A 25929-nucleotide genomic window follows, 5' to 3' on the forward strand; every position below is an offset into this window, starting at 1 on the left:
ATTCCCATCACGCTTGCAGCCGTATTTCTCGAGATTGAGTAGTTCTGCATTCGGTGTCTATGACCAACAAATTGTGGTTTATGACCATCTTCTTCGCCTTGATAACTGAAATTTAGTAGGTATTCTCTTTTACAGGTCACCTTTGGTTCAACCATGGTCCTAATTTTGACGGTTTTTTTTTAGATTTTCTGTGCTTTGCGATTTTGGTCGCCCAGGTAGCTACTTCCACATCTTTGGATGCCCTGCCTCTCAAGTGCCGTTTTCACATTTTGCGGTAACTTGAAAACACTGTTTAGCTCTTGTCTACTTCTCTTTTGAGTTTTTCCATCCCGTTAGGAAACAGTATTTGGGCCGCTTATATGATTTTTTCTGTCGCTTGTATTATTATGCAGAACCTTAAGGGCCCCTTATGAAGCCATACAGTTCGCTATCTTTCCGTTGAGCAGCGTGACAGATGATTCGTGCATAGGAACCTCTTCTTCTCTATTTCGTTTTCTGTTAGTTTTAGGAAGTTTCATTTTCTCTCAGTTTTCCAATATCAAGTGGTTTATTTAGGAAAGGAAAAGGTGTGACGGAGAGCATGTTGGAGATGCGGATTTTCGGTGGGAGTAATTCTGACAAAAAATAAGATTTCGACTTTGTTTTTATATCAAAGAAGATTGGAATGTGTAAAATCTTCTGTGGGAGGAGGAAAGCTTACGGTAACATAAGATTTACGACTGCGAGGGTGTTCATAAGTAGTAAAGCGAACTTAATAACCTTCTTTTGTATATTACTCCGGCATTGTTACGTCCTGAAGTGTTCTGTGTCGAAAGGTCATGGACAAGACAACAACTTCTTTGGCATATTAGCGGTAGTACCCTGTTACGTTCCTTTACTAGCAAAGAAACTTGCTGCAATTCACATCAGAAATACAATCAGCTGCTAGCTTCATTCATTGTTCACAAGTACCCTATTGTGTGGGATGGCTGACTGCTCCTGGAGCAAAATTCTATTTAGAAGTTTCGAGGAATGCTTCTGTTCACAACTCATTTCAAAATACATAACAAAGTTACATTTAAGAATTGGAAAATTTAAGTTTTAATAAAAAGTTAGGATAGCTCCAACCACTTTTGAATGAAATGAAAACGTCCTTTTTTAAATTCGTTCTCACTAAGATTAGGGGGACGATAGCATGAAAACGATTCCGCAATAATTCTCCAAAGTCACATAAACTCCGGGAAGCAGAATCCCGCTATTTTTCGCATTCTCCTTTTTCTTAAAAGCATTTCTTCTGGTACGATTCTTTAACACAGTAGAAAGCTGGATTTTTGCATTCGTTCTTGGCATTTTCTAAAGACTTCCTTTGAAATGCTCCTTGTTACTTATCCTGAAATATTTTCTGAAAATGTTTATGAATCACAAAATGAGAGAAGATAACTTTTTTACGATTAAACTCGGAGATTTTCCCCAAACTGTGTATCAGCCCACCTTTTTAAAAGTCAGCTTTTCTGCTATTCGTCTTAATTTTCCCTGTAGGTGTATCGATTTCAATTCATAATTGAAGCTCTCAAGGCTCTGGAGAGAGTTTTGGGGGAAGTTTATGGAGTTTCTTTCTTTATGATTCGTTTTCGGTCACTAGAATTCATTTCTGAGATGAAAACCTTGGTAGGAAAATGGTATCCAGTTCGATGGTTGTGAATGCAATGCGACTTCGTTGTAGACAGCATCGGCAGTCGCAATTTTCCTTTTACGTTACTGCTTCAATTGTAGCCCTGAAAGCGTGCAATTATTATCATTAAAAAAGTTTGCCATTATTTTTAATTCGAGTTCAAGTTGCAATAATATCTATAGTTCTGATTTTCTCCTAATCATCTGCTCTATGAAAAGGGCACTCAAAATTTCCTGTAGCTAAGAAAATGAAGCCGTTTTAGAGAATGTTCGTCATTTCTGATCTGTTTAATCTTCTGGAAAATTCAGGGGATAATCTTTTATACGAAAATTTGTCCTTTCCTCCTGGTAATTGCTGCGGAGAAAATAATTTATTGATGTTCTTTTCTTGCTTCCGTGGGAGGCTTTTCCCAAAAGAACCTATTGACAAGCACTGGTTAAAGTAATATTGAGCTGCCTCTAAAAGAATTTCCGAAGGACCAAAATATCCTGCGCTCATCTGTCAAGAACGAAAGTTTCTGACATTACCAGCACATCAGTTAGATTGAGATTGATTACATTAAAGTTGGGTTCAGCTTTTGTATATATGCTTAATGTTTATTTTGTATTATGAATATATTTGCGCATTGCTTAGGGAATTTGACCACCATAATGTAAATTAGGCTATGGATGTTTGTATTGTCTTTGTGTCTGCCCCGCAAGAATACGGAACAATACGATACCTATTTCCTAAAGGAGCAGATGTTCAAGATATGCAAATTTTACACTAAACTCAGGATTTGAACATATTGAACCTGAAAAACTTGATACATGGCAGTGGTGGGGATATTTTTGGGCGAACATGAAATCATTAAGTTTGAACATACACCAAATGGATAAGGTCAAGGCAGAAAATGTGTTCATCTAGAAAAAGAACAAAATGAATGGTGTAACCTCCACTAAAAATCAATCATTGCCTCATTGGGGAAAAGTTCAAATTCGAGACACGACGAAAAAATAAGGATACTGGGGCTGTCATAGCCATAGCGAATGACAATTCTTGACATAGAGTCATCTCTTGCCGAAGAGTGCAAAATTCGCGCCGTTATTTGCCATCTCGGGTTAAGATTTGTAATGATGTTGAAATAATTTTTGGTGATTACCCACCATGCGCTTGAAACATCTGAAACCAAAAGACAGTCTCTACTGAAAACAAGGAAAATTTAAGTGTCAAATCTGGCAGTAACTGCGGTGAACCACATACTGCTAACTACAAAGGTTGTTCAGTGTACATGGAAATTAAGCAAAAGATGCGACCCCAGCCACGGGAGCAACCCATCAATAGACATGAAAAAACTAAATCATCTTTCAGGACTGTACAGTTATAACACCTAACAAACAGTCCATCGTTAGTTATGCAACTTTCCTTAGATCTTTTTCCCCAAGGTCAAGCACTAAGAGAGACTGCTCGTCACTTTGACGCAAACTGTTATACAACTCATGGGATCAACACAGACCATGTTCTAGGAGATGATGCGTAAACAATCACAAATTCTACAAGTCCTAATCGGTAACGAATGGTGGAGCTGAAGATATGTCATTGAAAGGCAAATGGCATCAGTCAACATAAACTTGAACTGTATAAATTTCTAATTGACAATTCGACATTTTGCTGACCGAGGAAACGCATCATACACAAAAGACGACCGACACCAAGCACTTAGACGACAAGGCTCACGGTGGAACTGGTACTTTAATCAAATCTCGGCTTAGACTTTTTACTCTGGAACAATTATTGCGAGGAGTACCTACACGGTGCATCTATCCGCCTAACCGAATCTTGCACCGAAATGACCTTTTCAGCCGTATATTGCCCTCCACGTTTATAATTACAGTACCATAGTTTATTGCTTTCTTCAGCTCTTTTAGAAAGTAATTTCTAGCGGTCGGGGACTATAATACCAAGCACACCGACTGGGGATCAAGAATAATTTCTCCGAAAGGCAGGCAATTGTTTGACACCATAAGTAAGTCCAAAGGGCTTAATGTTATTTCTTTAGGACAACCTACGTATTGCCCCACTGACCTGTAAAAATGTTCCTCATCTTATCGATTTTGGGATTACAAAAAACATTCGTCGAGACCAGATTTGCACCAGAACCAACTTTGATTTCTCTTCGGATCACTCCCCTGTTATCATCGCTATCACCAGCCAAGCAATAAATGTAAACAGGACCGCCAAACTAACAAATAAGAGGACAAACTGGTCGAAATAAAAGAAATACATTAGCGCTTGTCTCCATATCAGAGTTTCACTGAAAACTTGCCACAACATCGACAATACTGTCGAGCAATTCAATCAATGCAACGTCGGGACAGCTCAACACTCTACCGCTGAAAAGTGATGGTGGGTTCAGGAAGATATTGTTGACAGAATTCCAACAGCTGATAAGGTGCAAACAAACTTCGAGGCGGAAATGGCACGATCCCGAGAGTGAAGCAAGACCTCGCAAAAGCCATCAAGAAGCTAAGAAATGCTTAGAAAGTAGAAAGTGACTTCCAGCACTTCACGAGCAGTCTCAGTTCCATTCACAGCAACCACTTCTCTTTATGATGGGAATTCAAAAAGTTGAAGTGTACAGATTGAGCCACCATTCGAGACTTTCTAATGAAAACTAGGCCAGGAGTGATAGCGATAAAGGAGTAGTGTTTGTGACTTATTTGCAGGGTGTTTTTCAACCAGATTCCTCGGACAGTGAGACACTGTTACCTCGATTACCCTTGCTAGGCCAGTAAACGGTTGTTGCATAAGATCGAAAGACATCCTCATTTGCACATTTGAGAGGAATTATTGTTTTGCCGTCTTCCTGAACGTAGCACAGACATTTGATGGAGTATGGCACCAAGATCTGGTGTACAAAATTAAAACAAGTCGGGAAACCGGAAGCTTGACGCTTCAGGTATAAAAGGTTTTGTGTTTCCCTATGTGAGGAGCATAACGTAGTTCTCCATTGGCTTATAGCATTGACCCGAGATATTGAAATCGTTCAGTTCTGGGCAGGTTACTGCCATTGCCAGAATTGAGCGATTTAAGTATCTCGAAGGGCAGGTTACTGCCATTGTCAGAACTCAGCGATTTAAAAATTTCGAGTCAACGCTATCAGCCAATGGAGAACTGCGTAATGAAATTGTTTCACGCATTAATGCAACCTGAAACAAGTGGCATTCCCCAACTGGTGTTCTTTGTGATCGACGTATCAGCGCACGTCCCAAATCTAAAATTTACTGCAATGTCGTCCGTCTGCCACTCTCTATAGTTCTGAGTGTTGGCCGACTATAAAGGACAGAGAACGGCGTCTTGCGGTAATGGGGACGAAGATGTTGCATTGCACTGGTCGCGTGACACGTTTTTATTACGTCTGAAATGAGAATATCCGCGATCGATATGGGTTTGCATCGATCGTGGAAAAACTGCAAGAGAGGCGTTTTCGATGGTGTGGTCACGTAATTCACGCTAACGAGAATTCAACAACCAGTATTGATCAGAGCATCGAAAGCAATGGTAAGCAACCAAAAACCCGGCCAAAACAATGGTCGCTTGATACGCTGGATGGGGATTTAAAGGTCTCGCGATTACATGCTGATCAGGCATTTCATAAAATAAAATGACGAAACCGATCACGCCGAGCCGACCCCGCTTGCGAACTGAAGGCTGAAGAAAAAGAAGAAGATGTGAGGAGCGACGAGTGCACGACAGCTCCGTGTAATATGGCTAAAAACTCCATTGCCCTCTATTTTCTAGAAAGCGATTTAAATAAATCATTTGATGGAAAGCCCGGTATTGAAATAGTCAACCTCATACGCTTCACGCCCTCAGGTTAATATTATTAGCGAATGAAAACAATTTAACCAACATCAAATATAAACAAGTCGGGAAACCGGAAGCTAGACGCTCCAGGTATGAAAGGTTTTGTGAATTTTTTTTATAAAGAGATTTGGGTGTGCATTTGTCCCATTAGCATGTAGCACGTAAAATATGCATATACAGTCGAACCTGGATATAAGGAACTTGGATATAAGGAAAACTTCTTTAAATGGAACATTTTTTCGTGCACCTTCAATTTTCAAAGAAAAAATAACATTTTTCAATTTTTCGAACTTCTATATATGGAATAGAAAACCTCTTTATAAGGAATTCATTTTTTTTCCGGAGCCTCTATAAATGGAAATTTTTATGTTATTCAGTTGTCATGACCTCTATATATGGAATTTTCCCCTGAACGACAAAAAGGGAAGGTCTTTTTTTTTTCTTAGAATCGTGCAATTTTCTATTGTGACACGTTTTGAAATTTTTTGTTTATTCAAAGTTTAATTTGAAACTCGGTGATAGTGGTGACGATTCTTTCACTTGCAAATTAAACCTTTTACTGTTCCTTTGCCGCTATAACTTTTGTTTCTTTTAATAATAAAAGGCTGTCATGTCCGAAAACAAGAGAAAAAATTTAAGTTTAAGTGAGAAATTGAAATTGATAAAGGAGTTTGAAAACGGAAAAACTCGGAATGCAATATCCGCGGAATATTTCGTGCCGCTGTCGACATTGTGTCGTATTTTAAAAGAAAGCGACAAAATCAAACAAGAGTGTTCTGAAGGACATGGCAAAATAAAAAGAAATCGTAATTCGGAATATCCGAATCTGGAACAGTGTTTAGTGGAGTGGTTGAAACAGTGCCAAAGCAAGAATGTACCTGTAAATGGACCGATTTTGAAAGAAAAAGCTGAAGAATTTGCTAGGAAGTTGACGATTGGAGGTTTTTGCGCCAGCAACGGTTGGTTGGATGGCTTTAAAAAAAGAAATGATCTTATTTTTAAAAAAATTTCTGGTGAAAGTGGTGCTGTAGACATCAACGCATGTAGCCAGTGGATAAACGATCTTCCCGCTTTGCTGGGAGATTATTCTCCTAACGACATTTTCAATGCAGACGAAACAGGGCTCTTTTTTAAATGCTTGCCAGATAAGACCTTTACCTTTAAGGGAATTTCGTGTCATGGTGGGAAGTACAGCAAGGAACGTGTCACTATTCTTTTATGTGCGAACATGACTGGCACTGAGAAATTACCCGTTTTTCTTATCGGCAAGTCAAGGAAACCCAGATGTTTTGCAGGTGAGTAAAAGATTCTTCGTTCGCTGTTACTGTATAAATGACATTAACAGAATAAAGGTTATGAGTCGATAGTTAAAATACTATAGATTTTTTTCTGTTTTAGGCGTGATAACTCTTCCTGTTGAATACAAAAACAATAGCAAAGCATGGATGACTGCAGCACTTTTTTCGGAATGGCTTAAGAAAATCGATATTCAGATGCGCCTCGAAAATAGGAAAATTTTACTTTTTATCGATAATTGTACTGCCCATTACAGCTCAGATGAACTACAACACATAAAAGTTGTCTACCTACCTTCAAACTCCACCAGCAAGCTGCAGCCCCTAGATCAGGGAGTGATTCAAAATTTTAAAATTAATTATCGTCGGGAGGTTGTTCGCCATATTTTAACAAATCTCGAAAGCAACGGTAGCTTGGAAATAAACGTTCTCATCGCAATGAGATTTGTGAAAAAAGCATGGTTATCTGTAACCCAGACCACTATAGCTAACTGTTTTAGGAAAGCAGGGTTCAGGATAAATGGTTTACAAGAGCCCCAATATTCCGAATGGGACTCTTCACATGAGGAGTTACGGCCTTCATTCCAAGAGTGGTCTGAATTAACTTCCAATGCCGGTGAGAGGGTACCTAGCTTCGAAGATTATGTAAACGTCGATGAAAATATCGAGGTTACAGGAGAGCAAACAGTCGACGACATTGTGAGCACCCTCCAAATGTGTGACACCAATGAAAACGATAGTGATGAAGATCACGGCGATACTCTTGAAATAAAACTTGTAAAGAAGAGGGAAGCGTTAGAGGCACTGCATACTTTAACAAAATTTTTTGAACAGCGTGAAACCGAACCAAAGATATTCGAAAATATTATCGCTCTTGAAAGAAACGTTGAAAATGTGGTCACTGATAAACAAACAAAAATATTTGATTTTTTCAAAACTTAATATCTATGAGATAGACACTCATTCCATTTATGTATTCGACTGATTACAGTGACGACTTATGAAATAAAGAATCTTTGATATTGATATACTCTTTTTAATTTTATTTATCATGCGGATTATTTATTTGTATTTAAATGAAAACTCAAAGTTGCTGTAATACTAAATACACCAGGTGATTTTAAAAACCTGGATAAAAGGAATTTTTTGCTGAAAGCCTCTGTATAAGGAAAACTGGATAAATGGAAAACTTGTTTATAAGGAATTTAAGTGAGTTTCCCTTGCAATTCCTTATATCCAGGTTCGACTGTATTATGTTAAAATAGCCACTTTCAAGTGATATTGACATTCATAGTCTTGAATTTGCAGAGGAGCGCAGATTTTACCTAGTATAACTTTGTTAGTAATCGTGCGATTTTCACCACATTTGGCAAGATCATGATCTATACTGTAGCCTACATTGCTGCAAAATTTTGTGATTTTAGGGTGAACTTAAGGGGGGTTTTCCTGTCAATTTCTAAAAATTATAGTAATATACTATTATTAACTTTATTTGAACAGGTATCGGTATGGAGGGTATTTCGGAGCCTAGGCACCATATAGTGGCATATAGTGATTTTTTCCAGATTTTTCGGTAGGGTAGTTCCTGAGAATGGGTTCGTTAAAAAAATGACCACTTTCAACCCCCCGCACTCCCCACCTTTTCAGCAAAAGTCAAAACTAATACCGGCTTCGAAAAGTACTAACCGAGACCTTTAATTTGATACCCCACATGACTATATATGTATGGGGACCCCCCTTAAATTCGTCGTAAGAGGATGTAACTCACTATATGCGTGAGCGTTCACAGTTCCCACCTTTTTACCAAATTTGGTGTCAATCGCTACAACCGTCTCCGAGAAAAATGCGTGTGACGGACAGACAGACAGTAAACCGATTTTAATAAGGTTTTGTTTTACAAACAAAACCTTAAAAAGGGCTAGGGAGAATTAGATCCTTCTTGAATGGAACTTTAATATTTCACTGGAATTTCAATTATTCTCGTTAATTATGACGTCAGCATCTTATTTGTATGGCTTAGGATGCTGTTAATTAGCACGAAATTGATAAGTTTGAACTGCTATAACTTTCCCACTAATAGTTGGATTTTCATGAAACCTGGCATGTGTATGCACGAGGCTGTCCTGTATGTCGGTGCAATTTAGTACACTTAGGATGAACTTAAGGGGAGTTTTTTAGTCTATTTCTAAAAGTTGATAATATACTATTAGTAAATTTTTTGAGCAGATACCGGAATGGGACATCTCTCGAAGATTAGATTTCACATAAGTGTTTTACAAAAAACCTTAAAAAGGGCTGCGGATAAATAGATTCTTCATAAATTTGACTTTAATATTCCACGCGAATGTCAATTATTCCGGGTAATTATGACGTCAGCATCTGATTTGCATGGCTTTGGAAACAGTAAACTCGCGCTAAATTGCTAAGTTTGAACTGCTATAACTTTGGCGTTGGTTGCCTGATTTCCATGAAATTTAGCACATATATACGAAATATTGTCCCCTATGCTGATACAAAACTCGGAAGTCTTAGGATGAATTTAAGGGGGGTTTTTCAGTAAATTTCTAAAAAGTAGTAATATACTATTAGTAAGTTTATTTGAACAGATATCGGAATGGGACATATTTTGAGGCCTAGATTTAATCTAGGCACACCATCCTGATTTTTTTCGGATTTTTAGGTTGGGTAGTTTCCGAAAATGAGTCCTGTCTCACTTCAAATGCGTACATTTTGACTCCTTACTCACGCACTTTGCAATTTATGCCAAAACTAATGTCAGCTTCGGAAAGTACAAATCGAGACCTTTCATTTGATACCCTACACAACTATATCCGGTGAAAAAAATGTTTGAATCCCCCCTTTGCATGTATGGGGAGCCCCCCTTTAAACTCCACCTAAATTTATGCCACTCACTGTATGCGTGGGATTTCATAGTTCCCATCTGTCCACCAAATTTCGTTTGGATCGGTTTAGCCGTTTTGGAGAAAAATGCGTGTGACAGACAGACAGACAGACAGACATTGAATCGATTTTAACAAGGTTTTGTTTTACACAAAACCTTAAAAAATACCTCCCGCTAATGTTCACAAGATTCTTGAATCCTATCTACTTGGGCGGAAGTTTAGAATTCGTTACACAAGTTTTACCGCGCGTGACTACAATATCAAGTTAAGTGTACTAGGACCGATGTTGTAGCTTATCTACACATCAGGCATGCCAACTAGTAATAATACAGTCACATCTACATTTGCGGATGATACTTCGCGCATTAAAATCGAATTGAAGGGTCTACCACCTGGAAGGTCAAAGTCAATGAGTCGAAATGCACTCCTGCACAAACTTGCTCTCCAATCAACTTAAATGGAACCCAAGTTCACGACAGGGGCAGACGGCTTACGTAGAAAACGCATATTGAGGCCAGGAAGCAGCAGATCACCACTGAACAAGAAATCTACATTGAGTTTTAAACAAGCGCTTTATGCTTAAATTGGAGTGCAAAGTCTTTTTGGTTAAGGCAGTCATAAAGCATATCTGGGCATATGGGAGCATATCTGGACATATGGGATCCTATTGCAACGCGCGAAATCCGCAATTCTTCGTACAATTACAGGAGCGCCTTGATTTTAATAAAAAAGTTTCACCAAGATTTTCAGATACCCACAGTCTTGCGTGAGATTGCATTCTATACAAGTAAATTGATATTCAAAATGACAACTCATCCCAACAACAACAGGATCTGCTGCGAAATTCCAAAACTAGATGGTCCAACAGGCTTCAATTCAAATATTTGAAAGAAGAATTCAATAATATTAGTATTTGATGAAAACATAACGTTTCATTAGCTTCTAACAATCATACATACCTCGATCTTTGGAAAGAGGCAAGTTAAGATTTGACTACTTAATCTGAGTATTATTTTCTTTAAAAAGGAAATCATGCCTCGTATTCAAGAATAAGAAAACAATTTGATCCCGGAAAGTAATCCACTCTCCATTTTCGGCTTTTAAATGAATGTGGAGCGGAAGTTAGGTCAAAGCATTTTGAAAATATGAAAATCTGGCAATATTAAGCTCTGCATGATTCGCTTATGTTGGTCTGATCTAAGAGATCTTCCAATAAAGAAGGGTAAAGAGTTTTCAGTAGACATTTAGTGATGGATTCTATCATGCACTTCGCATTCTCCTATAAAAAACTCTAAAATATGTATCTAAATTATGAAAATTATGAAGGGTTCTAGATACCATAAAATAACCATTCTCCAAAATCTATGAGATAGTATCCAGGTTAAGGATTCATGGCCATGAATTCACCTGGATATTTATCGATGCGAGTGTATGTTTTTTCGAGCCCCATCCCTACCATTTAGTCCAGAAACCTGGTTAAGGTCGGTGCAGTTGAAAAGATTCACAAACAGTAGATCAGAGAAAATCGACGTACACCTTGAGTCTTTGGCATTTTGACAGTTGATGGAATATACATATGTTAGTTTATGGTCGGCATTAGCCCACATAGTGTGGCTATCTGTCACAGGTACTTTTCTCAGAAACGGCTATACCGAATGACACGAAATTTGGTGAGAAGATGGGACCTGTTGGGGGAGGGGAGGGGTCCCCATTCATGTAAAAGGGGGGTGTAAAATTTTTTTCCCCAAATATAGTCATGTTGGGTATCAAATGAAAGGTTTTAATTAGTACTTTTCGAAGCCGAGATTTGCTAGAAAGGCGGGGAGTGGGAGGGGTGGAAAGTGATGATTTCTTTAACGAAGCCATTTTACGAAACTAACAAACCGAAAAATCGGAAAGAAATCATGAAGTTGCCTCTATATGGTGCCCTGGCCTCAAAATACTCTCCATATCGATATCTGTTCAAATTAAGTTAATAATAATATATTACCATATGTTTGGGAAAATTTAGTAAAACCCCCCTTAAGTTTACCTCAGAGTTATAAAAGTTGGTAGTAGCATAAAATATAATATGAAGCATATTATCTCGAAGTTTGATCAAAATCATACTATTAGTAACAAAGTTACAGTAGCTCAAAGTTGTCTTTATCGTGTAAATTTACAACCCGAAGTACTAAATCTGACATGCTAAATGCATATTCTTAACGGGCTACGTACAAATGGGATAGTTCTACACTCAAATATACTCACACAAGAAGCAAACAAAACCTTTCATACCTGAAGCGCCCAGCTACCGGTTTCCCGACTTGTTTGATTTGAGGTTGCGTGGGCCATAGTTCCTCGCTGACGTAGTGAATTCAGGCGTTGACGAACTCTTGGAGTATAGTTTCGGTCACATTTTAAAGAACGTAGGTCATTCAATTTCACGATTGAAGATATCCAGTTTCTCGTATGTCAAACTCGCGGTTGCTAGGATTTCAACGGCAATTACCAACTACATGTGACCCCAGATGGATATTCTTTATGGTGCGCATCCAGACAGCCACACTAAACCGCAAGGCCACATCAAGCTAGTCAGTCTGAAACTCCCAACTATATGCTGATTGAACTCGGTCGACTGAAAAAAAGATTCGTCATGTGGCGTCATGTCGGATTCCTCCCGGCCGCGGAATAGAAATTTCAATGCAAAAGTGAATAATAGGGGAGGATTCATAGTTTTTCCTGCAGACTGGTTTAATTTTTACCCTGGGCCCTCTTTTGCACGTTGCACAAGAATTTTCCCTTCACGGCGATAGATGATAAGATAGAAAAAAGTTTTTCGCATTAATAGAGTAACCGTTCAGTGATTTCACATGGAAAGCTAGCACCTGGAGGTGTTTTTAATCTGCAGGTACGTTTTCACGGAAACAGTTGAAAACTTCTATGTTGGCAGCTTTTTGCAACCTGACAAAAGTCACCAATTTTTGCTTACAGTTTATCCACACTAGACCTCCAGTTAGCATAGAACTGTTGATTTGTTCTTTAATCGTGGGTATCAATCTACAGTTTCGGCCTGGAACCAATATTACCCTCTACCGTTTATGGATGAAGAAGCCCAATTCTTCGCTGGTGTCTTATTGATCACGATGAATTTTTCAGGGGATATAGGAAAAGATATGAAGGTTGAAGAGAAAAAGGGAATCGTCGTGCAGTTGATGGAGAAGCAATCAAAATTGTAATCGGAATCGACCTGAGATATACGTTTGACCACTCCACAACCCACATGCGTTTTCTAGAATTGATGTGTAGTGAAACCTCAAAGATGAAATGATGCATGGCAGCTTTGTTTGAAAACGCAAGTTAATCAGCTCACACATAATTACAATCTCCAACATCTGAACTTATGGAGCTCAGTACATAACCTGCAGGGGAAAACCTATATTGAGGGGGAACTGCCTCACTTAGGTTTAGTACTGAATGCGACACAGTTCAACCTGAAAAGATTTCGCAAAACTCGTATTGGTGATTTCATCTTTTCCTATGTTGTTGATCGTCACAGGTCTTGCTCTATCTGTGTCATCCGTAATAGTTCATTCCAATCTTTCGGTTTTCTCATAATGCAAGCTTTTACTTTGTACCCCGGCCTCAGCGGTGGTATATTTTTGTTGTCGCTGGGATACTCTTCTCTGCACTGATGGCGGTATTCTGAACTCTCCTTCTGTTGATTCGTCTTCTGCTCGGAAATGTATGGCTTCTCTTTTTATTTGTCGGTCTTCTGATTCTTCATTTCATATATGATATATCGCTTAGACAACGACTTTTTTCTTCTTTTCATTCATTCTTGTGCTCACTGTGTCGACCTGCTAACTCAGACCTAGCTGCATTGCTGGATCCAGGATCTTATATCCCCTAGCATTGTAATGGTGGGTGCCAAGAGTTCGTCTTGTGTCTTGACGTTCCGCTTTTTTCGTTGTTTTTTTTTGGGGCCATAAAATCTTGAAGCCAAAGTTTCTCACGTGTGATTGGTCTGGCTTCTCACCTATGAACAAATCAACTACAAATATGCCGTTGGTTCGGCCCAGCTTCAGGCAGCATACACTTCGCTGATTCAGTCTGCCTCCTGTTCGTTCCTTTCACGACTCTGTTCTGCCGTGGGGTGAACCGAGAAAAACCATCGATGAATGTTAAAAATCTCTTTCCGTTAGGTATTTTCGTATACATCGGTCCACACAAGTCTGAAGGGATAAGCATCCTAGTGATAGCAATAATGTTTTCCCTTTGTTTGTTTTCCTTTTTGGCGGAAAGCTTGAATTTTTGTTGAAATTATACTTTTTCTGGCTAGGTTTAACTGGTGCTACTGATTAGAGGGTCTTGGGCTTTTGTTTGTCTCTGGTGCGCGTCCATGATTGTGTCTGTTACGTACTTGATTGTAAAGTCCTACTCGTCAGATCGACCACGATTTTATGCACGAAAATTGTTTCTTAAAGAATACAAATGTGAGGTTAGAAACCTGGTACAAGCGAACAGTTCGGTACGCTGCACTTATTTACTGATAAGATATCCAATGGCAAGAGAAACCAAGGTCAGGCTTTACTATTTAGGAGGTCATCGGATGATGCGGCATCTATTGAGCGTTGGCATCACTTAATCGCGCCAATTTCCAACAACGAATATATATAGTATATAGTATCAAACGGGGTGCCAATTAACATTTTAAGGACTCGTCAAAAAACACAAACTTCAAGAAAACTAGATCTCATTTCTGGAAAGTACCTAACCGACAAATCTATATAAAGTCATGATGACATACCTATCTGAAAATTTGCCTTCAAAATACATCTCATGCTGAACCCTATTCAAATGAAGTTATTAACAGTATATGTTTTATTACCACTACTACAAGCATCCCTTAATATTATCATAGAATTATCAAATGCAAAAACGTAAACCACATTATATGGAATAATATTGGAAAGTTTGAAAGGAATTGTACTATTATTAACAAAATTATACTAGGTGATTTCATGTCATTTTACCGTTCCTGGCTTCTTCATTTGACTTCCAGTTCTGCATCAAATTTGATCTTCAATTTCATCTTCGATTGTATTGTTATACAGAACCCTATTGGCTTTGCCCATGTTTCTAATGATCTGATGCACATTACGCTTGTTCCTCTTGTGTAAGACTAGCTTAGCTATCTGGGCAAAGATTTTATCTTCGACCATATATTTAAAAGCGTCTCTTCTGCCACCCGCCTTTCACGGCGTCTTGCAGCGGGGGAGATCGCACTTTTTCATAAATTCTACCCGTAGGGCATCCTTCCGTCGTGTGTCCGCTGGCGTATTATCATATGTTTTTGCCAAGCATTTTTTCTCCTAGATTTTTCCGTAGTTATACTGTAAGGCTAACCAATAATTCACCCCAGAAACACTGGAATCCAGCGATAGTGACGGCTAATTTACCATCTTCATATTTGTAAAAGTGCAAACACTGAGATTCCGGACTCCTGCACCGTTAGCTTCGTTCTCCTCAGTTTTGTGTTATTATATGGTAAATGTCCTTTCCTATAGGAAATCCTGCTACTCTTCATTGCTCCTCGAGTATACTTACTCGTATCCGTAAACGACTGAACGTATATTTTTGCAAAATTTAGTAGTGCACTTTTGTGTCGAATGTAAGGGTGAAGGGAGATCGATACGTCAAAATGGCGGATTAATATAACCACGGAGGTTATCAGATGCTACTTCATTATCTGTTAGAAAATAGGCCAAAATGGTGTATGTCTCTTTCCCAGAAAATCAGGATAATGCGTATATTTCACATTGGATGTACTGTGTTACTATATTTGAGATTTTTGTGAGAAAACTGCAAGTGGTGCCTCATGGAAGTACTAGAGCAACAATAGAAGACAATATTGAAAAGTTGGGTGGAAATACTATTCTAAATTTGAAGGGTACGCTAGGACATCATAGAATGCCAGGTAACATTCAAGTGAATAGTATCATATATTGCAGGCTATATATTTCCTAGAACCCCGTGCAATCAAAGTTCATTTAGTAGTCAAAATCTAAATATTCAATTACATATTCTCGCTATATTACATGAAACTACATAACAATCCCTAAAGAAACTCTAAGGGTGGTAAGAAGAAAAAAACGGTTTCCGGTCGATCATCGGAGTTAAATGTTGTTGGGAGTGATTGGTACCTAGATGGGGATCTTGGAAGCATTTTATGTATTAAATTTTTTTTTTCTCGTTAATTTGTAAAACTGATTCAGTTACTCAAGAACGGTAAATGAGGAGTATTTATTTTTCCTATCCTTTTTAATCTGTATGTCTGTATCTTCAAGTCTAATCAGGTACTAATGCAAGCGCATTATCTAAACGGTCGTCGAAATTGTTATCTCCAACAAGAGCTCATCGTTGAAATGAGCTTTGAAAAATAGTACAAGATTGAATTCTTAGCTATTTATATTCATTTTATACGTGGAACGCCTTACATCCGGTATCTGACTTACTTCCATTTTGATTCGAATTGTAGGATAATTCTATCTTTCCATATTTATTCACACATCAAAAATATTTGAACCCAAGGTTAAGGTCGAGTCCTTACGGCTGTCGGTCTCATATTGCGTTATGATTTTTTCGTATCTTTTTAAAGAAAATTTATATGTGCTATTAATAATGCAGACATTCAAAGAATTTTCAATTTCTCAAGCATAACAGAATCCTCTTTCCTGAACTGTCACTTTATATTCTGTCTTTCGATTTCCTAGAAAATAGAAAAGTAAAAATCTTCTTTTTTTCATTCCAGGTGACATCCTCTCCGGCGTCTGCTTTGTAGGCCAACTCGACACCCATTCACTCGCTGTCTTCCTCCTGTTGCCACTATGCATTTACCTGTCCATCGGAGCGCTGTTCCTCCTCGCTGGATTCGTCTCCCTCTTCCGTATACGCACTGTCATGAAAACAGACGGCAAAAGAACTGATAAGCTTGAACGACTCATGATAAGAATCGGGTTCTTCAGTGGCCTATTTATCCTGCCAGCGCTAGGCTATTTAGGATGCTTGTTCTACGAGTACTACAATTTTGACGAGTGGATGGTCCAGTGGAATGAGGACATGTGCAAGATATTTTCGATACCCTGTCCTCTGCCTAATCCAAATGGCGATTCGAGGCCTGTGTTCCAAATTTATATGGTGAAATACTTGTGTTCGATGTTAGTCGGGGTCACATCCAGTGTGTGGCTCTATTCTAGCAAAACAGTAGTTAGCTGGCGAATGTTTATCGAACGTCTTCAGGGCAAAGAGCCACGATCCCGGGGCCAGGCCTACGTTTAGCCCCATTCATTTAGTTTTGTAAGCAACAGCATGACGTCGATGATGAGGTTGGTAATGACTTGAAAGAGGACTCCAAAAGAAGAGTTGCAGCCATGCTCCCCGAATTGAACCAAAACGTTGCACATACGAATAAAGTTTTTTATTTTTCGCAACACATACAATAGTACTAATAAGCGATAACTTTCGTTCTTGTATTCTAATTACTTTTTAAATTACATCTCATAAGTCCCTTTATCATAGTTCGGCATGAATGACTACAACCGCGCGGTTATGCGCGGAATAACAGGTGAATGTGAATGTGGCTTAATGAATGATGTTTTGTATACATTAGGCTCTGTTGCTGCGTATGTTTGTTCGTTCGCTTTAAGATTAATGAAGAAAAAGAAAAAAAATATAAAAAATGAACAGTAAATATTAGAACGAGAAAATGTACGATAAATTGCTCATTGTGCTCAGGTATTATTATGTTCTTCGGTTTCACTACACCTTCCCTACCTTCGCTTCTTCCTCCCCTTAAGTTCGTTCCAATGAGCTTTAGATGTGCCCAGCCATAGAATGTACGGAAACCCAACCATGTTTTAATCGATGAGGAATATGAAAGGTCAGTACGGAAAGTAATTTGAGTATTATTCCATTTTGCTTCGCCGATACAATTACCAGATGGAATCGTCTACGGGAGGTAATGGAAATATTCGAGATTACGAGAAAAGAAGTTGCACAAACTCAATACTTACAGTAATTTTTCCGCTAAAACTGTTGCCAAAAATACGTAGCCTCCGCAGCGAAGTCGACTTTTCTACTACATATTTCATCTGATTTGTACATAGTATTGACATTAGTCAGAGGTTTCTAGCGGATCCTCGACATACGTATAAGAACGAAAAACACTAATAAATTTAGATATAGATATCCGTTGTAACCAGCGAAACTGACAAGCAGAGATAGTTGCTGGCGAGTGCATTATTTCGGGAAATCGGCTTGCCAGCTCCGAAACTACAAGCTTTTCCTATTCAACAAAATATGTTATATATATTTGTATATTATTTATACAGACGCCTGTTCAACTCATTTTTAAATCTGTAATTTGTATGTATAGCGATAGGTTGGAATAATAAGTTGAAATTATATACAGTGTAAGTAGTTACGATATACGCTTAAGTAATGTTAGTCTTCAAGCAGAATAGGAAATTCTAACGAGAAATTTGTAGCTTCTAAACGACGTTTTCACTTAATTTGCAGAGTAACCGAAATTACTTTTGTAAGTCTTATTTTTGAAAAAAAAAACATAAATTATTGTAGCAAGCGCTACTGAGTATTATGTTCATTTTATATACCGTAAAAATTTATTATTAGGCAAAATATATTGAAATTATGAGAAATATAATAAAATTTACGTGTAAAGACTGAAAGCGAATGTGTTTCCATTCTAAACTAAACTATAACATGTTTGAGTAAACCCAGCATTTTCCCAGCATTATAGCTTTGTCTTCTAGGTGACAGGTACTTCTTTAATCTCAGCTGCGTGTCAGTTGTTAACCTTCGACTCGGTGAATTGACATTATGTACCAAAACTACTGAATGAATCTGCCATATTTTTTTTCTGACAGACCAAGCACCATCGAGTTTTGTTATGAATACCAAAAAGCCCTTCATATTTTCAATAATAATAATAATAATCGTTGGCGCAACAATCCATGTTGCATCAGGGCCTTGAAGTGTGTTAGAGCACTTCATTCAAGACCGTAACGGTACACTAAGAGGCAATGTGGTCAGCATTGCATCAATACATAAGACTATACCAAACAGTTTCCTTTCGTCTATGGCGTTGGGCGTTACTGCCTTGTCGTGTCCGCGGCTTCAAAGCGATGACACCACTTCGCTCCCTTTGTTTATTTTTTTCAAATTTTGCTTCCCTTTTCTCCTCACTTACACTCCTTTCAATTTCTGATAACAATTTGAAAATGATAATTTTTATTTTCAGTTTTATTTTCAAAACTTTCTCATCTTTTAACTACTTACAAGATCCTAAATCCATTTAAATATATTCAAGATTAAAGTAGACGTCTTCTAACATTTCAAAGTCGATCCACTGCCGTCCTGCGAATTAAGCCAAAAGAGCGTGAGAAACGCACTGGCCCGCGGCGCATTAAATGCTGACAATTTGGTGAGAAGAAAGAAGAAACGATCTCACTCACACGATTACCGACCGAATGTGGAAGAATCATGGAACCAAATGACAGACACGATCCACAAAGCGGCCTCTGCAACCATCGGGGTCACCAGGCCGGGTAACCGGTACATCAATCGAGATACTTGGCTTTGGAATGATGGTGTTTTTTTTTTGGGGGGTAGGGTAGGTGAATGCATTTACGCACGTAGTGTTGGACTCCCGGTTCGGTACGTCGTCGGACTACCAACCAAACACCTCCCCATTGTCAGAGAGCTAGCCTGGAACCGTTTGTCACATTACTTCGGGCTAGTCCGTGAACTCTTCCGCCTTGCGGAGCCTTCAAATCAGGGAATTCCTTTTACCAACGGGAAGGGAAAACAGGAAGGGAACTGTCAGTTCAAGGAACCCCCTGCCATCCGGCTCCTTCATCGGTCGAGTTCTATCTTCTTAGCAACGAGAAGGGCCCGAACGTAATGGGCAACACGGCTCCACCTGTCAGCACTCCTCAGCATCTCTTCGGCAATGTTGTCTGGAGAGAGATCCCCTGTGTTTAAATAGACCTGTTGAAGAACCCCATCCCACCTTCCACAAGAAAAAGAGTGTGGTGGGCGTCGTCCACAACTCGATTGCAAAACACACAATCCGGAGCACGCGCCTTTACAATCTTGTGCAGATAAGACTGAAAACCTCCATGCCCACTTAAAAATTTGGTAAGGAAATAGTCAGTCTCACCATGCTTCCGATTCAGCGACACACCTAAGTTGCCGATGAGCCGCGCAGTCCATCTGCCCCTAGTTCCATTTTGCCACGAGAGCTGCCACCTCCCTTGGCTCATCTTCCTTGCGCTTGTATATGGCTTGACGCTCCCTAGCAAGAGGGGGCAACGGGGATCACTCCCGCGATCACCATCATGGCCGGTTCAGAGACAGTGCGGTACGCAGACGCCACCCGCAAAACTCCCCGTCTCTGCACATGCACGAGGTGTTTCCGATATACCTCCTTGCTAAGAGCGCCAGTCCATATCTCTGCGCCGTAGAGCAGGACAGACTGCTTTGAACTCATCAGGAGACGTCGCCTGCTAGACATAGGACCCCCAATGTTTGCCATTAGCCTACTTAACGCCGAAACTCCAGCTACAGCCTTGTTCGCTGCTGCTTTGATTTGCTCAAAAAAGCTCATCTTTGAGTCAAGAGTCAACCCGAGGTACTTTACCGCTGATTTTGACTCGATTATCGACTCACCGAACGATATGGGACGCAGGGTCGGAATTCTATTTTTAGTCAGGATGACTCCTTCGGATTTTTCCAGTGCAAGGTTGAAAACATGAGTAGTCATCCATCCGCTCACCCATTGCATCAATATGTCGAATCTGCTTTGCGCCTGTTCGACAGTGCGTCCAGCAACAAGCGCTGCGACATCATCTGCGTAGCCGACCAGGCGCGACTCTTCTGGCATATCGAATTTAAGGAGACTGTCATAGTTAGCGTTCCAGAGGTCCGGCCCTAGGATGCATCCCTATGCTGCCCCCGACGTGGCCTCCATCCTCCTTTGGCCCTCTAGTGTTTCATAGAGCAGAGAGCGGTTCCTCAGATAGTCCCTCAATATCCGTAAGAGATAGTTCGGCACGTTGAAAGTATTGTCTAGTGTGCCTAGAATGTCTTTCCATCTTACGGAATTAAAGGCGTTTCTGACGTTGGAATGATGTTGAAATGAAGGTCCGTGAAAAGAAACCGCTCCACAAATTTCCTGACGATAAAACACCGGCCAATTGGCAACTGAAGTCGAGGAGGCAATAAAACGAATGAATTCAGGGAAAGCCACAGGACCTGACAACATCGGATCTGAGCTCTGGAAAGCGAAGAGCTGGGAGCCAATACTGCAGCTCAGTGAGTTCTTTAATCGGGTTATTCAGGAAGAAAGAACACCATCTGACTGGCAAGAAAGTACTACTGTTTCAATATGGAAAAAGAAAGCTAGTCCAGCAGAATGTTCAAATTACCGTCCGATCTGGTTGGTTTCCCATACCATGAAGATTTTTGAATGCATTCTTGACAACCGTATTTGCGAAATCGTTGAAATAACCGTGAATCAAGCCAGACTTGTTAAAAAACAGCGGAACTACTGACGCAATACACACTGCGCGGTTACTCATGGAGAAACATCACATTACATTTCTGGATCTAGAGAAAGCGTGTGACCGTGAGCTACACGAACTCATCTGGTATGCTTTACGACAACACTTAGTGCCAGAAGAACTCATGCGCTGGGTTCAATTACTCTACCACGATCCGAGAAGTAAAGTTCGAAGTATGGCGGGTATATCAAAGCCGCTTCGTGTCTCTGTTGGTGTTAATCAAGGAAGCGTCCTCTCACCACTCCTTTTTGTTGTTGTTATAGACACCGTTACAAGCAAAAATGATCTCGAGCAAATTGTCCAAAAATGGAATGATCGCCTCATGCAACACAGTCTCAGATTGAATCTAAACAAAACTGAATTTTTGACAACCGATCCCCATGAAACAGGCCCAATTACTGTCACCGGCAGCACTCAGCGATTTAAATACCTCTATCAGTCAATGGAGAAGTGCGTTATGAAATTGCTTCACTCATTAACGCAACCTGGATGAAGTGGCGTTCCACAACTGGTGTTGTTTGTGACTGACGTATCAACGAACGTCTCAAATCTAAAATTTACCGCAATGTTGTCCGTCCTGTCGCTCTGTATGATCCTGAGTGCTGGCCTACTATAAAAGACAATGAACGGCATCTTGCGGTAATGGAGACGAAGATGTTGCGTTGGATTAGTGGTGTGACACGCTTTGATCGCATCCGAAATGAGGATATCGGTGATCATTATGGGGTTGCACCGATCGTGGAAAAATTGCGAGAGAGACATTTTCGATGGTATGGTCACGTAATTCGTGCTGACGAGAATTCACTTGCCAAGAGTGGTCTGAATATCGAAGTCGATGGTAAACGACCAAAAGGAAGGCCAAAATAAAGGTGGCTTGGTACGCTGGATGGGGATTTGAAAGCCTCAAGATTGCGAAACCGATCACGACGTGGCGACCCCGCTTGTGAACGAGACAAAGGCTGAAGAAAAAGAAGAAATGCGAATACTGGGATATAGAGGAGCTGTTATTACGTGGATATTGGATCGGCTATGCCGGCGATTGAGAATTGAGTTTAAATTGACAGTGAGTGCAGCAATATAGTGCATTGAAAAATCTGTTCGACACATTAAATTTTATTAATTTTTTCATAGAAAAAACCAACCTTTTGTTTACCGCTAGGACAAGGTAGATATCATAAGTAGTAGGAGGCTACTATCGCTAAGGCAGTAAGGAAATTATTAACTAATCAAATTTATTTTAAAATCAATTAGTATGTTATTGCTCCGTTCCTAATTTCATTTTAGAGAATTGAGAAAAAATAAATAAAAGAAATACCATATTGATCAAAATAGCTCAGTTATATTCAAAACACTTAATTTAGCGAAAACAAAGATTTATTATATTGCGATTTTTGATCCAAGTAAAGATAAGAGAGCAGTTGAAGAGCTATCAGCCATCACCGCTAGAGTCGAAAATCATATTAGAAGAGAAATCAGCTGAATAAAGCAGAACAAGTAACAATTACCACCATATAAAGAAATTTAAGGGGGTCATCCCGTGTGTCGGGTTCGGAAAACCGATTTTTTGTTAAATAGTAGTTAGAATCTCATATTTCAGGTTTACGTCGATCACCGCAATGAAGGGCGAATTTACAGGTACGAACGAACGAAGCAAATGAAAATTGGGTGCAAATTCCGAATTCTTTCAGTCAAGATCGATTGACACGAAATTTTGGGTGGAGGTAGTGGACTGATATAGAGCTGATGTGCGCCTACTTCCCGGAGGGGTGCAATTTTTTTTCGAAATAACCACAGAAATCGATTTAATGGTCGATTCTAAGCAAAAAATGTTGAATTAAAATGCAGTTTTCGAGTTATTCATGTTCAAACATGTCGTTTTTTTATCGAAAAAAAGCACGTTTTGCAATGGTTTTTCGCAAATAACTCGAAAATCATGCATTTCATGTAGAAATGATATTAAGTAGAAACAAAGCATATTCAATAACAAAAAGAATGATTTTTTTTTTATTTTCTATAGGTACAATATGGACAAAGTGATGGCTCGTCAAATGTAAATTCTTAATTTCTAAAAAAAAACAAGTCGGAAAACCGGAAGCTGGGCGCTTCAGGTATGAAAGGTTTTGTTTGCTTCTTGTGTGAGTATATTTGAGTGTAGAACTACCCCATTTGTACGTAGCCCGTTAAGAATATGCATTTAGCATATCAGATTTAGTACTTCGGGTTGTAAATTTACACGGTAAAGACAACTTTGAGCTACTGTAACTTTGTTAATAATCGTATGATTTTGATCAAACTTGGAGATAATATGCTTCATATTATATTTTATACTACTACCAACTTTTATAACTCTGAGATAAACTTAAGGGGGGTTTTACTCAATTTTCCCAAAAATATGGTAATATATTATATTATTATTAACCTAATTTGAACAGATATCGATATGGGGAGTATTTTGGGGCCTGCGCATCGTATAGAGGCAGCTTCATGATGTTTTTCAGATTTTTCGGTTTGGTAGTTTCTGAGAATGGGTCCGTTAAAGAAATCATCACTTTCCACCCCTCCCACTCCTCGCCTTTTTAACAAATCTCAAAATTAAGACCGGCTTCGAAAAGTACTAATCGAGACCTTTCATTTCATACCCAACATGACTATATTTGGCGAAAAAAATGTTTACACTCCCCTTTTACATGTATGGGGACCCCCCGTAAATCAACGCAGGAGGATATCACTCACTGCATGTCTGGGGGTCCACAGGCCCCACCTTCTCACCCTTCGTGTCAATCGGTACAGCCGTTTCTGAGAAAAGTGGCTGTGACAGACAGACAGTCGGACAGACAGACAGACATTGAACCGATTTTAATAAGGTCAATCCTTAAGTGACCCGTCCACCGCAACCTATTCAGCCGCAACCAACAACCATGTCCGGATTTCATCGTCATAGCTGTTATCGGTTGTGATTTTCGACGCTTCCTCGATCTGGATGAAGGTAGACTGTACATCTCGCGTTGTCCTTCACAATATCGTCACCGTAGGCCAGTAGTTGGGTGGACTTGAAAAGGATGGTGCCTCTCGCATTTACATCTGGATCGCGAATCACCTTCTCCATGGCCAGGTTAAAGAAGAGGAATTATAGGGCATCCCCTTGTCTTAGACCGTTGTTGATGTTGAATGGTCTCGAGAGTGATCCTGCTGCTTTTATCTGGCCTCGCTTATTGGTCAGGATCAGCCTAATCAGTCTCATCAATTTCACCTGGATACCGAATTCTCTCATGGCCGGGTACAGTTTCCATCGGCTCCTGATGACTTATGGTTTTTGAACCGGTGGATTGCACGGACTGTTTTTGTATGCTTGGTGGTGGCAACATTTGTGCGTGATCTTCAGTTGGCGGAACCTCCAACTCGTCGGTATTTTGGTCGTTCAGCAGTTCATCAAAATATTCAGCCCATTGCTCCAATATGCCTATTTTGTCGGAAATTAAATTTTCCTCTTTGTCTCGGCGGGATGAGCATCGAGATATATAAGGCTTCATCCTGCTGAATTGTTAGTAGAACTTGCGCGCCTGGTGCGGTTGCTCCCTGTATTATTCGAGTTTGCAGACTTGTTGGTTCTCGCAGGCTTCCTTTTTCCATCTGTGAAGTGGCTCCTCCGCTCGACGGATTTCAGAAGAAAGACGTCATCTCCAGGACATCTGTTAGCTGCGGTTATTGCGGCATCCATTTCCCACTTATACGCGTTACAGAAGGCTGTGTTGTGAATGGCTTCAGTATTCACTCTCACATGATTGTCAGAGCGGATTGTAGGTGATATTGTATTTCGAACTCGGAGCACTATGCCAACTAGATAGTGGTCCGAGCCTATATTGGGCTTCCTCTATGTTCTGACATTCATCAAGGTTGAAAAGGTGCGGCTTTCAATCAGCACGTGGACAGTTTGGTCGAAAGTGGTTCCATCTGGAGAGGACCACGTATGTTTGGGGACCATTTTCCGTGCTTTCCAGCAACCATTTCGTGCGATACTTCTAACTGAACAATCGACAGTCCATTATCATTGGTATCTATGTAAGCTACGGGAACCAACGTATCGCCTGAATACGGGCTCCGTCCGTACTTGACTGTTGAAGTCTCCAAGTACGATTTTAATATCGTACTTGGAACATGCATCGAAGATCCCCTCAACTGCCTCTTAGAAGATATCTCCGACTCTGCAATCTCCTCTGTAGGGGCGTGAACATTTATGAGGCTTATATTTCTAAATTTGCCTCACAAACGCAAAGTGCATTTGCCTTTCGTTTATATTCTCAAAGGCGATAACAGCAGATTTCATTTTTTGGCTGACTAAGAAACCTACTCCGAGCACATAGTTTACTTCATGGGCGCTATAATATATGGTGTATGCAGGGTATCGGCTAGCTGCTCAGTAGTATTCGGTCTGTACAGGGAGCGCAAGTTTAATGACAAGATGCGCAAATCGTTATTCCGTTGTCGTTGTCGATTTCGTCGTTTTAAATTCCATCCTCTCCGAGGCCCCTGTTGTGGCTTCGTAACAAGGTGTTTTCTGTATAGGGTTGTCAGCCCTACCCAACCCCCAACCTGAAGGACCAGTTGAAACA

The 25929-nt window shown here is 39.8% G+C and overlaps 1 protein-coding gene across 1 annotated transcript in view; it reads left to right on the plus strand.

Moving 5' to 3' along the window:
* The window catches only part of LOC119647913 (frizzled), a 243935-nt gene extending 225511 nt beyond the window's left edge, over window positions 1–18424 (plus strand). Inside the window, exon 5 of the mRNA XM_038049235.1 lies at window positions 16489–18424. Coding sequence (XP_037905163.1) covers window positions 16489–17015 — 527 coding nt within the window. The 3' untranslated portion in view covers window positions 17016–18424. The remainder of the gene's footprint in view (window positions 1–16488) is intronic.
* Window positions 18425–25929: the final 7505 nt, after the last annotated feature.

This window comes from Hermetia illucens, chromosome 2 (genome assembly GCF_905115235.1).
Source record: "Hermetia illucens chromosome 2, iHerIll2.2.curated.20191125, whole genome shotgun sequence".
NCBI classification, from domain to species: Eukaryota; Metazoa; Arthropoda; class Insecta; order Diptera; family Stratiomyidae; genus Hermetia; species Hermetia illucens.